Source organism: Acinonyx jubatus, chromosome D3, assembly GCF_027475565.1.
Source record: "Acinonyx jubatus isolate Ajub_Pintada_27869175 chromosome D3, VMU_Ajub_asm_v1.0, whole genome shotgun sequence".
Taxonomy (NCBI): Eukaryota; Metazoa; Chordata; class Mammalia; order Carnivora; family Felidae; genus Acinonyx; species Acinonyx jubatus.
The window spans coordinates 2332059-2345739 of NC_069392.1; the positions used below are offsets into that span (position 1 = coordinate 2332059).

The 13681-nt window shown below is 55.9% G+C and overlaps 1 protein-coding gene across 1 annotated transcript in view; it reads left to right on the forward strand.

Moving 5' to 3' along the window:
* The first annotated feature begins 7388 nt into the window (after positions 1–7388).
* The window catches only part of TMEM132D (transmembrane protein 132D), a 554370-nt gene continuing 548077 nt past the window's right edge, over positions 7389–13681 (forward strand). Inside the window, exon 1 of the mRNA XM_027044209.2 lies at positions 7389–7569. Coding sequence (XP_026900010.1) covers positions 7491–7569 — 79 coding nt within the window. The 5' untranslated portion in view covers positions 7389–7490. The remainder of the gene's footprint in view (positions 7570–13681) is intronic.

Below are 13681 nucleotides of genomic sequence, written 5' to 3' on the forward strand. Positions count from 1 at the left end.
TAATTTTTGAAGGCCAGTTCCGGGAGAGAAATTGAAACACCTGACAGACACATACGTTCTCAGTGCATATTTCTCGTGACAGATTTTCTACGAGTAACTTCTGAAGTGGTCTTGGTGCAGAAACGCCGGAATAAAAGCAGAGGACAAGACAAAGAAGCCCCAGCGACTTGAGTTTTAGTTTATCTGAAGCACGAAGCTGGGCCACAGCTGCACGGAGCCCCTCCCCCACGGCCCCTTTCAGGTGACACCCGGCACGGTGAGTCGTCATGACTTCCTCACGCTCAGACTGGAGAAGTTATTTAATCCGTGTGGCAGCGTCTTTAAAAGGCCGCAGTAGTTAAGTCTATAGCTTCCCTCTTTCTGGCTCTCGTTTTCTCAAACCTGAGAGACTGAGCCAGGGGGATGGCCGGATATCCCACCGGAAGGCCCTCTGTTTTAACTGGGGACCGCCAGGGTCAATGCCACTGGTACGACTTTATATTTCTTACAAACTCACTTGTCTTTAATTTTGCTTTAAATCTTTATTTTTCAGAGAGAAAGAGAGAGAGACAGAGTGCGAGCAGGGGAGGGACGCAGAGAGAGGGAGGCACAGAATCTGAAGCAGGCTCCAGGCTCCGAGCCGTCAGCACAGAGCCCGACGCGGGGCTCGAACTCACAGACCGCGAGATCATGACCTGAGCTGAAGTCGGATGCCCAACCAACGGAGCCACCCAGGCACCCCGAACTCACTTGTCTTTAAATGACACGTAACACTGCATCCTTTCTGAGCAGGACCCAGGGGCTCCCTGCTTCAGGTGTCTCTTTCTTGTGCAGCACCCTGGGGACACCCCCCCCCCCCCCCGGCCCCCGTAGCCAGGGAACCAGGGTTTTACCTTTACTGGAGAGACCACAGGATCCTGCGGAGTAGGGGACAGAGGACCTGAGAAAGCGGAGGGTTTCCCACAGTGTCTCATCTGGAAACATTCGCTTAGATAATCAATATGGGTGCGTGAGCTCGTTTAAAAATACAATCTAATTCAAATGTGACAACTTGGCGGCCGGACAGTTACAGCGTCCCTCGTTTATTCTTTTGTGGGAAAACAGGTGTCTTGGGCTGCCACTAGGGGTCACTGCAGGCCCATGGATGCGGCCTTGACGCCTGGGACCACAGTTCAGCATCACTGTCCTCTCTGGCAGTACAACAGGGAATGTTCCAGAGAGTCCGGTCTCCAGGTCCTGCTTTTCAGCCTTTTTGATCCATTCATGTCATAATGAAAACGTTGGTCCGGTGCAACCAATTTTACTGTTGTCGAGGAACAATTTCAATTGGTCTTTCAAACTTACCTCCAGCCACACCCGCCATGCGTTCCCTTACGGACTCAGCTGCCTACTGGCCATGAGTCGGTTTTGCAGACACGGATACCTGTCCCGCGAGGAGTTAAAAATCCGTGTACAGATAATTGATCGCATGCAGTCACAGTGGGTTACTCAATGTTGATCGAGTTAAGCGCCAAGCAGAGACCTTGTGGTAAAACAAAACAGTGGCATTTAAGAATTGTTATGGAGTTTTTTTTTTTTTTCAACGTTTATTTATTTTTGGGACAGAGAGAGACAGAGCATGAACGGGGGAGGGGCAGAGAGAGAGGGAGACACAGAATCGGAAACAGGCTCCAGGCTCTGAGCCCAGATCCCAACACGGGGCTTGAACTCACGGACTGCGAGATCATGACCTGAGACGAAGTCGGACGCTCAACCGACCGAGCCACCAAGGCGCCCCTGTTATGGAGTTTTTAAAGACTTTTGTGATTGTGCAGGTGGGGGCCCTCCATCCCGCCCTGGACTGGTGCGTCTGTGGGGAGATATGGGGACACCAGAAGGTCTCCACTCTTCCATCATTAAAATCCCAGGCACATACATCTACGTCATGGGGGACGGTTCACTTTCTGGAAGAAATTGGGGCATACACATGATTTACGAGGTGGATGTGGAGGAATTTTATTAGGAGGGAAAATCGAGTTCTAAGCCAGAAGCATTCCCAGCCCTATTATTTCCATTTGTTTGTTGCCCAAAGCACCTTAAATCTCTTCCGAATTAGGCCATTGAAAATGTCCTCCCATTTCAGCTTTGAAGCTGTTATACGCTCACATGGGACCTCAGGTCTCTTTGACGTTGGCAAAATCCACAAACTGCCAGCAAAGCCTCTCCCTCCGTGGCCGCGCTGGCTCCCCCCAGGCAGGATCAGGTCCCTGCGTGTCACCGTGTGGACAGGGCTGGGGAACCGTTTTCTCGGTAATAATACTGGGATACCACTTACGTATGGCTCAGAGGCGCTTGCAATGAGTTTAGTCCTTCCCCGACAGAGGCGTCTGTAAGGTCACAGCCCAGCCGTCCACAGCCGTGAGAGACACTGGTTTTCAAAGGCCTCAGGAAACCAAACCCTGTGGGTGCTCAGTTAGGAAAGCAAATACGGCCTTTTTCCATGTGTCCGTCTTATCGGATGGTGGGGGGGAGGCCCTAAACTCTAGTTTTCTCTCCTTCCTGGAGAGGTTCCGTTGTCCTCCTGCCTGTGTCTCCGGCCCGTACACTTGACCTCACCTCCTCCCCCTCCTCCCCTGGCTCCCTCCGCTTCAGCCACAGCCTTCTCTCGGAGCCTCCGGCTTTGACGTACCTCGTGGCCTTTGCACTCGCTGTTCCCTCCAGCAGCGTGGTTACGACCCAGATCTGCACACGGGGTCCTTCACGTCAGCAGGCCTTGCTTCCCAGGCCACCTCGTCAGGGAAGCCTTGGCCGACCTCTCTCAAGGTAAACACGATCCTGCCTGAGTTTCTCCCAGGGTCTTTCTAAAAGTATCACGTTCCTTGTTTCCTGGTTCCCCGTCTGTCTGTCCCTGTGAGAACGTAAGCTCCGTGGTGGCTCCTTGTTGACTTGCTGGATCTACCGTGCCTGGCCGATAACACGTGTAATAAATATGCACGGCATGGAGTAAGGGGTCCCTGTACGTCCCTCTCCCCTGGGTAGCCGGCCCGTGAGGACCACACCTCCCCTTAGGAAGCCTGTGCACCTCGTGGGTGGAGGCCGTGGGATCTAACGTAGCAAACAGCTAGTGGCACCGTCAGGGGCTCCAGCGAGGGACAAGTGCACGGCACGTCAAGGAGGTCCTTCCGCAGGGGGCTTCTCTCCAACCCGCGCAGAATCCTCAGCCCTGAGAGAGGAACCCGGCCTGGCCCGGCCAGGAGTATGAAGGCAGGATTTATTCGAGGGGGTACAGCATCCAACTCCAAAGAAGTCAAAGAAGACCGTTTAGGGTCTGCACGGATCCCCGACTCAGGAAATTAAGGCAAACGGGGCACGGTACTCCTGGCCTTTAGGAAAGAGGCTGTTCCTTAAGGTCACCTGGCGATGGCAGGGGCTGCTTGGGAGGCCGGCATGCTGGGTTCTTAACAGTTGCTTATGGAGCCCAAGGAGACGAGTAAGGGAGGGCTGAGTGGTGAGAGTAAAGGACAGTGTCATATTAGTAAGGCAACCAGGAAGGATCCGGAAGTGCAGTGACTTAACACAGTGACAACCGTGGCTGCTGCTGGGTGTCTCGTGCGGCTTGGCAGGTGTTCCGGCCCCCACGGGCCTGCGGGGCTGGTGGACAGGGACTCGCGACCCCGTAGCAGCTGCACCTGCTCAAACGCATGGTCTCCTCGAGCCTCCTGGTGGGGAGGTACGGAGTGAAGCACCACGGGGAGCTTTTCGCTGCCTCATCTCGGAAGAGACCCTCACCACTTCTGCTCATATTCCATTCGTCACCTTCCCAGGGACCGAGAGGCACAGTCATCCCTGCGTCCGGAAGGACAGAGTGACAGGGACTGGCCAACAGCGGTCACGCCAATCTCAAGGCCACCTCCTGGAGTAATCTTGCTGGAGACATGCTCTCCCCCGCCCCCTGGCTCCCCGAGAAGCACATGGATGTTCCTGACGGCGAATTCCAAATCACAATTCTGTCCCCACTCTTAAAACGAGATAAACCATTTCCGGCCTATTTCCTGGCTGTTGCACACGTTTGGGAAGATTGAGGGGGAAAACAAAGAGATCCAAAACGGCTTGCCTGCACCTGAAGGAGGGATTGATCTGGCGGCTCACGTCCAGTGTCTCCCACACGCACTCCTCCCTGTGTTCCCAGGTCGTGTTGCAGAGAAAGATGACGTATACGCCTGCATCAGTGGTGATGTGGTCCTCCCCTTCAGGTCAGCCCACTCCTCAAAAACTTACCTCAGTTGATTTGAAAAAGGAAACCTGCCACTAAGTAAAGGTGAAGTGGGAACGTAAAGGTATTAATACTCGAAACAAAAAGAAAGCCGCGTTAAAGATATTAATAATGGAAACAAAAAGAAAGCCGGGGAGAGGGAGAAGGGGGAGAGGGAGGGTGAGAGAGAGAGAGAGAGAGAGAGAGAGAGAGAGAGAGAATCCCAAGCAGGCTCCATGTTGTCAAAACTGGTACCACTTGAAATTGCCTCAAAGAATGTTTTGTTTCCTTGAAAGACCAGGGCCCAAACTGCCTCATGTAAAGCATAATCCACACGGCAGGAACAATTAGTACTATTTAATTACTGACAAAATTAGGCTTACAAATTGATTTATGGCCCTGCAGATGAAACCCACAGTCTTGCAGGAAAGCAGATTTCTTACAATTAATTGGAGAGAAACGAGGCAGGCGCTCTGATGGGGAGGTGGTTCCCGGAGGCATCGGGACCTGGCGGGCCTGGCGGGCTTCTGGAGGCTTCGGAAGGCTTGGCTTCCCCACAACTAGCCGGGCTAATTACCCAAAGAAGATTAGATGTGTTAGCTGCAACAGCATCCCCGAGAAGCTGTTCTTACGTCTTATTGTAGCCACTGACCAGGTTTCTGGAGTTTCGGCTTCCCAAAAAGCGTCCGCACCAAAGAGTAGAAAAAACTTGGCCAACTCTGCATAACGGGGAAATGGTTTCACATTTTGGGCCAGAGCCTTCAGCCACGTTTTATCCTAAGGACACAGAGAAATCTTTTGCAATGGACCCCCCCCTCCCCGCCCCCTCCGCATAAAGGAGCATCTGATGATTGCAATTCTGGAAGAAATAAAAACAACTTACTTTGATTTCAGAATAGAAGATGGTTGTTTTTAATAAAGAACGGGGACTATTAATTCTAGTCTACACATTGGGGAAATGCTCAAAAGACAGACTTTGTTTCCCATCAAAACCGACTCTGGCCACCTGGAATCTGCATTTAGTGCAGACTCTGGCCTTGCCATGAGGAGGCCAGGTGGGCAGGGGTTAGCCCTCAGTTTCCCCATCTTGGAGGTGAGTATCGTGAGCTAGGCCAGGGGTCCTGGGAGCAGCTGTGTCAGCTTCACCTGAAGCCCCTTTTAGGAATACCACCCAGACCTGCCGAATCAGAGGCTCCTGGGGTGGGCTCGTCGGCAGCATTTTTTTTTTTTAACGTTTATTTATTTTTGAGACAGAGAGAGACAGAGCATGAACGGGGGAGGGTCAGAGAGAGGGAGACACAGAATCTGAAACAGGCTCCAGGCTCTGAGCCGTCAGCACAGAGCCCGACGTGGGGCTCGAACTCACAGACCGTGAGATCATGACCTGAGCCGAAGTCGGACGCTCAACCAACTGAGCCACCCAGGCGCCCCTTGTCAGCAGCATTTTTAACAAGCTTCCAAGTGATGGGGACGCTTCCCCAAGTTTCGGAGCGCTGAAATACACAACCTCTTAACGTTCTTTGCTGCATTAACTCTTTACAATGCTGTAGGAGGCCCAGAGAGGAGGAGCAGAAGTTTAAGAAACAGACGAAAGAAAACCAGAAAGACAGACAGACATTCCGAGAAACGCAGAGACCGTCCTGGAGAGACAAGCACCCGCCTGTCTGATCTTCCCTGAAACTTTGAAAGCTAAAAACCCTGAAACCTTTGGCATATTTTCACAACCACGGCATCTAGAATCAAAACATCTGCTCTGTTAGCCGGATGATAAAGACCCGTTTTCACCTACTGGGTAAACTCGCCTCATTTGATTTGGGTGTTGTTGTTTTACAGTATTTTCAAAATATTCAGAATGCTTTCTCTGTCTCTCTGATTTTGATCCGGTTAATTCAAAGGCTCACATGGAACGCAGGGGTCCTCGGACTAAACTCAGAGGATGATGCTTAGTGATCTCGGTTTCAGGGCTGTCTTAATTAGGGATCCAGGAAGGTATAAACCTAGAACCTTGTGTCTGATATGCTCAAGGCCACGTTGGCCCTCAGCCCATCAATTCCCAGTTCCAGTTGGCCCGGGGGTAAGGGGTTAGTGGGGGGGGGGGCGGGTGGTCAAGATGGAATCCCTTCAGGGTCCCTGACTTGGTGGTCATTCCAGCACCGGGGGCTGGGGGCCGGATGGCTTGTCGGAGGCCCTCCTCCTCAGAGGTAGTCGGGGATGCCCGGGGCGGGCCGAGGGACCCTCTGTGGCGACCTTCGCGTCCACTGGCCGGCGGAGCGCACGAGGTACCCCCCCAGGCCGGAGGGCTGGCCCTTCGCTGGAGGTTTGGGGACGCAGGGGAGGCAGATGGCCGTCTCGCCACCTGTTGGGGGGGTTGGGCGGCCGGCTCGGGGCGCTCCGGGCGGGCGGGGTTTCCAGCCGCCTCCGGCAACCCCTCCCAGCCGCACCCGCGGGGAGGAGCGGGGGACGGCGAGGGCGGGGCGAGCGGGCGGCCCCGGGGTTGGGGAGGGGGGAGAGGTGGACCCTACTTCGCGGATTGGGGCTCACGGCTGTCACTCCGAAAGGGTGGGGCTTTTCAAAAACAGACAAATTCGGAAGGCGAAGCCCACCCCCCACACCCCAACCTCCCAGGCGCGCAGGGCTCGGCGGCGCTCGGCTCCGCGCCGGCTGCGGTGTCGGCCGAGCGGGGCCACCGCGCGGGTCCCCGAGCCGGCGGCCGCTCCTCCGCGCGCCGGGGCCGCGTCTCCCGAGCCGGCCGTGCGCTCCGCGCGCCGGGGCCGCGGGCGGGGGCCGGAGCCGGGCGCGCGGGGGCGGCGCCGCCAAACTTCGGGCGCGGGCGGCATGGGGTCCTTGCGCCCGCGCGCCCCGCGCTCCCCCGCGCGCCCGGCCAGCCCCCCGGGGGCCCCCGCGCCGCCGCCGCCGCAGCCCCGCCGCCCAGCCGCCCGCGCGCGCTAGCCGGCTCCCGCGCTCCCGAGGCGGCCCCCCTCGCCCGCCGAGCGGGAGGCCCGACCCCGCGCGGACCCGAGCGAGGCGCCCGGCGGGGGCGAGGGGTGGGGTTTGCGGCGCGCGCCGGCCTCGGGGGAGCCAGTCCGGAGCCGCGCGCGGTCGTCGCCCGGCCGGCCATGGGCTGGCGGGCGGAGGGCGCAGGGCCCCGCGGCTGCTCGCGCCCCTAGCCGCGCTCCCCACCCCCCCCCCCCCCCACCCCCGGGGCCAACCCGGGCCCGGCGGCCGCTGGTCCGCGCCCCGACGGCGCCGGGAGCCGAGGAGCCGCGCTCGGGTCTCCGGGATGTGCCCTTCTGAGATGGGGACGCCGTGGCACCGCTGGTCCCCCGTGCTCATCAGCCTGGCCGCCCTGCTCTCCAAAGGTGAGCGCCGCCGCCGCCTCCGGCCCGGGACTAACTTTGCCGCGAGTGAGGGTGCGGGAGCGCGCGTGGCTGGGGTGGCCGGGACGGAGGGCGTGGGTGTCGTGTGCGCGTGTGCACGCGCGCCGGCGGCCCCTCTTGCTGCAGGTCCCTCCCGGGGGGACTTGGCCGCGAGGTCCCCGGGGAGACTGGCGACGGACGCCGGGAAAAATAGCCCTGCGTCGGGGGAGGGGGCCGCGGAGAAGCCGCAGAGGGGAGGGGAGGCGGGCCCTGCCGGGGGAGGGGGCTTGGAATGACCTGGAAGGGCCCCGGAGCGTGCACCTGGCGCGTTCCCTGCCGGCGCCGACCTGTGAGGAAAGCATTCCAGAGCCCTCCTGTGTACGGGAATGCGTTCAGTGCCTGGCAGGCTGCCGAAAACGGGGCCCCCGAGTGACCCCACTGTCCCCAGGACCTCGGGGAGGGGTGTCCTGCGGGGTCGAGGCTCCCGCCCTCCGGGGCCGCGGGGCCGCGCCAGCGTCGGCACGGCCTCGCCGCGGAGTTCTGACCGCAACTTGTCAGCAGGGCCCCGACCCGGAGCCTTGAGTGCAGGCAGGGACCCCTGCCCCGTGTGCCCCCTTCCCCTGCAGTCAGCACCCACACCCGCATCCAGCAGCCGCTTTGGAGGCTCAGGGCGCTAATTCCTTGAAGGAGGAGTTAACGTGGTTCACGCAGGAGACGGTGGAAAGTACCAGCAATTCTTTTTCCTTATCGATCCGGACTCTCGGTTTTGTGAGCGGTTCCCTCCCAGCGCCTGCCTCCTGCAGGGAATCATGTTAGGAGGAAAGTGGAGATTCGTGCCAGGCTCCAGTGGGTGCCCCCCAATCCCCGTCGACAGATTTTTTTTCTGAAAAGGTTTCCGAGAGGAGAGCTCCGAAACTTCAAAGCCACTTGTCATGCACAGAGCCTTTTAATGACAGGAAATCTCTGCGAGCTCTTGCAGAATCGCGGAGGTGAGGAAGGCCGGGATCTGAGGCCAGACGAGGACCGTTCGCTTGCTGTGGTCCGGGGAGGGGAGGGTCGCCCACCCCACTCGCCGTCTTATCAAGTGCTGTTGGAGCGGGTTCACGGCTCCTAATTAGGAGTTAGAGCAGTCCCGAGGACCAGGGCCTCCGCGATTTATGGTGTGCACACGGAACCAAAGACAAGGTTGATGAATTCAGTGAATCCAACCCAGGCAGACGCGAGGTTAAAGAAAAAAAAAAAACCCAATTCACAGCAACAGCAGCGGTCTTGCATATGGCTGTGAGGCATAGTTCTTTATTGGTTGTCACTTGATTTTCTGAAAGGAAGAGGCTTCTCTGTTTTTATGTTGTTGAGAAAGGTCCAGAATAGCTGGGTAAATATGACTTAACTCTCACGTTTCCTTGGGTATGTACGTAGCTCCGTTACTGATTTCTTTATGAGATTGAGCAGTGGTGGAGAAGACTGTATTTTCCCCGATGCCATTCAACTTTTTCAAGTGGAAACCCTGAAAAATGTCCTTAAAACAAGGGCCTGTGCGAGGTGGGGGTGGGTGGGGGGGGGGAAGTCTCAGCGTGTGAAATGATGCCATCAGCCCAGCATGTGGCATATTTTGTGTGTTGAATTTAGAGACCTTAACTCAGCCAAACTGTTCAGAAGTGAGTCAGTGCTGTGTGGATTTTCCTACAGCGGCAAGCACAGTGCTGAGCCCGAGGTCGGTTATTCGGTGATTTTTCCCAATATACCGAAGAACAGGAAAAAGTGTGACGCCCCCCCCCCCCCCCCCCCCCCCCGCCATGCCATCATGTTATATAAAATTTCCTGGTGCAGATGTGATTTCTAAATGCAGGGATGGCTCGTTCTGGCTCGCGTGTGCACATGGCATTTCTCCCCTGAGATTCTTTGACCACCTGAAAGTTTTAGACCAGCTTGACATCGAATATGGACTCTGTTTTGAAGGATTTTAATTGGAAGCGAATGTAGGTCTGCACACGCACGGACACGTGCACGTAACCCAAAGTGCCCGGTGGGTCTGGGGCCGATGAAAAAACGGAGATTACTTCCAAATATTGAATATCTCCTTCAGCGTGTTGTTGCTTTTACTGTATCGCTCTCGTTCTTTCCAAATATGAATCCTTGAATGAACAGAAATGCAGATTTTAATTCCAGGCTGGTGTCCTAGAACCTCACGTAATTCGTGAGCAGGTGGGGATTGGTCACAGAGCAGACCCACTCTTCTATGGATTGAAAAGCAAGTAAAAATAAAGCTTCGTTGTTTGTACTCCTTTGAAAAGCTTTTTTTTTAATGTTTATTTTTGAGAGAGAGAGAGAGAGAGAGAGGGAGGGGCAGAGAGAGAGGGAGACCCAGAATCCGAAGCAGGCTCCAGACTCCTAGCTGTCAGCACAGAGCCCGACGCGGGGCTCAAACCCACGAAAAGTGAGGTCATGACCCGAGCCAAAGTCAGACGCTCAACCAGCTGAGCCACCCAGGCCCTCGGCTGTTTGTACTTCTATCCTGGGGACCTAGAGATGATATCATGAGGTCAGTAAGTGACTGGCCACGTTGTCCTCTGGTCCCAGACTTCCCTGGAGAATGGTCTTCTGTCCGGTTGCCAGAGAGCTTGTGTCTTACGTGTAGGTCTAGTCCTGTTGGGAACTTGACGTGAACCAGGACTGTGTTTTTATACGCTGCTGTTCATTTCCGGGGGGGGGGGCAACGATATGGAAAGTGGGGGCTGACAAGACAAAGGAATGAGAACACGGGAGGTGGGCGGGGAGCGGGCACGTTTCCACGAACACAGGAAGGTCACCGCATCGAGGTTGCTTGTCGTGACCCGCACCTGCGTCCTCCAGGGTGGGTTCTCCTGTACGTGGCAGTGAGACGCGGACCCTCGGTGACCCCGGGGGCTGGGAGGGGAGCCACTGCAGCGATGCAGGTCCCATCTCAGGACCAGAGAGGGGAGAACCCCCGCCTCCGTGGAGGGAGTGTCAGGAGAAATCTGGTACAGCCTTGGACCGGAACCAGCTCTGGTTTACAGCCGCCCCTTGTCCGGGCTTGGCCGGGAGGCAGAACTATCCAGGAGGGAGCTGGCCGGTGCCGGTTGAGAGGCGGAGACGTGGGGGGCTCTGCTGCTTACACGTCAATGTTAAAGGGCTGGGGAACAGGGGGATCATTAAGTTTCATTTCCTCCGAATTAGAAAAGTTAAACAACAGATACGGTTTTATAACGAATACTTAACACGCAAAGAAAGGTAGAATTCCGAGTATGAGGATCTGTTTAATTGGTTCCATTTTGGTAGCCAAGAAAAAAATGAAAAACAAAACAGAAGCTCCAAAAATACCCTACTGCAGAAGCTTCTACTACCCTATGTTTCTGTGTCATCTGTCCATTGAAGCCACTCCTCCGTTCATTGAACCGGTCGTTACCCATTCATCTGTCTTTCTGTTCATCAGGCTATCCATCTAGCCATCCTTTTCCCCCGTCCCTCCTTCCTCCCTCCCTCTCTTCCTCCCTCTCTCCCTCTCTCCCTTCCTTCCTTCCTCCCTCCCTCCCTCCCTCCCTCCCTTCCTTCCTTCCTCCCTCCTTCCCTCTCTCCCTCCCTCCCTTCCTTCCTTTCTCCCTTCCTCCCTTCTTCCCTTCCTTCCTTCCTTCCTTCCTTCCTTCCTTCCTTCCTTCCTTTCTCCCTCCCTTCCTCCCTCCCTCCCTCCCTCCCTTCCTCCCTCCCCCCTTCCATCCATCCCTCCCTCCATCCATCCTTCCACTCACAAATTACCACAGACGTGGGGACTTAAAAAACAGAAATTTATTCTCTCGCAGTGTTGGAGGCTAGGTGTCCAAACTTAATATCGCAGGGCTGAAATCAAGCTGTCAGCCGAAGGCTCCAAGGGAGATCGTGTCTTGCCTCCTCCAGCTTCTGGTGGCTGCCTGCCCGCAGACCTGGCCACCGGCAGCCTCACTGCAGTCTTCCTGGCTGGTGCTACCCGCCTCTCCGCTCCGTTCTCAGCCTCTCCTCTCTGTGTCTGTGTGTAAAGTCTCCCCGCCTCCCTGTAGAAGCATGCACTTGCAGGGGAACCAACCAGAACAATCCACATCATCTCCCATCCTGCTCAATCGCACCCGCAAAGACCCCTCTGCCCGCCCCCCATAAGGTGACACACAGGTGTGCAAGGGATTTGGACACAGATACCTTTTGCGCATCCGTTTTCAACCTTTTCTGGGGGTTACATTCTAAACCTAGATTCTCCTGTCCCAAACTTTAAGTTCCTCTAGGGGCCACACTGTGTATTTTTCTACGTAGCTTTGATTTCTCTCCAGTACATGCTATGGTTCTTTGGACCTTGCAAAGATACAATCAGTGTTCAAGTATGCTCAAGACTGTGGAATACCCCCGAAAGGCACTTTGCCCGAGGGTAAAATAATTTAATCGCGTATTTGTTTGTCTGTCTGTCTGTCTTTTTTCTTCAGTAATTCAAAGTGCTGTAGGAAATACTTTGGTCAATAATAGCGATGGCCAGTTTTGGGAGTAATTGTACGGCTGCTGTGCTGAGTGATTCAGGACAATGATTTCTGGGGGGACTTTTCAGATAAACCTAACTGGTTGGGGTTTGTTATTAACTCCATTTTACAGATGCAGAAAGTGAGGCTCAGACGAGATCTCACAAGGAGAAACGGGCAGGGTCTGGATTCTGATCAGCCCATGCGCTTGGCCGCTCGTGGTTGTTTACAACACCTGAAAACCAGTCCCTTCTTTCGTGCTTCCAGACTCGCTGACCGTTGAGCACAGAGAGGCCCTCGTTCGACTTGTAGCTCAGAGCCTAGTGTATGGCTGGTGCTCCACACATCTGGCCCTTGAAACAGCACAAGGGATGGGGTCGCCGACCTCCCCCCACGCAGTAGAAGCTCCACTTAGGACTCTGACTCCCCAAAATCTGGCTGCTAGCAGTAGCTTGCCGTTGACCGGAAGCTTTACGGACCACGGACACAGTCGATGAGCGCGGGTTTCCGTGTTCTGTGAACTTCTTACCGCGTTCTTACGACAAAGGGAGCCAGAGCCAGGAGAACGTTATCAAGGGAACCATGATGCGGTCTATTTCCAGGACAGTACTGTCGTTCTTGAAAACGGTGCCCGTGTAAGTTCAAACCCGCGTTGAACAGGTGGGCGAAAGGACGGCCTCGTCCGTAATCTCCTCGGCCTGAAATTTTCCGGCAGCGATGGGAAATGGTACCGAACAGGGGCTGAAGTGTAGATTTTTAAACATGCCTTCGGTAGTTGTCTCATTTATTTTATGTCCTAACGGTCGCTGGTGAGGTGGAGCGGGGGTACCGTGTCCGGGTGGGGTCGCGTGTGCGACACGGAGAGTCGACCGTCGTGCGTGTGACGCAGCGGTCACCGCCTGGCGCCGTGGGAGGACGTCGCTCCAGCCGTATCCCCTGGATTTCCTTAGGCTGTGCTTTTCTTCCCCGCGACTTATTTGCTTCATAACTGGTAGTTAGTACCTCTTAATCCCTACCAATGTAGATTTTTCATTCCCAGACTGTCGCAAAGGGTTAAGTGACACTCTGACTCACATCACTGACGTCACCAGCATGCTTGGGCCCCAGGTGTGGGGGGGGAGGGACCTGCAGGACGCGGTGTGGGGGGTGGCTCTTTAGAGAAGAGGTAAAGGAAGAGGCAGAAGCATGTAGGAGGAAGGCAGACAGACACATATCGATTTGCTTTCGAGAGGGGGACGGTGTGTCCCATGAACGGGTGAATCGGCGAGGTTGGCTCGGATGCCACACCCCAAGCCCGACCGAGCAGTGAGTCTCGAGGGGAGGCCAGCGGCAGGGAGGTGGTGGGGATCGTGGGGACCCACCGCGGGCTTGTGCCGTCGCGAGACCAAAGGCTCAGAACGCACCTGCATTGCTTTCGTCACTCGTTAAAGAAAACCCTGCTTCTAGGAAGGAATGAGGGGGGCCCCCGACAGCCTGCAGCCGGTCTCCTCCACTTCTGCTGTGGGACGCTGGTTTTGAGGGTTCCTTTGACGCAGAAATACCGCCCAAGACGCCCCGCCGCCTAACGGTGTACCGATCCACAAAGAGGCAGGTCCGTGAACTTCAGGGTAGACAAAATC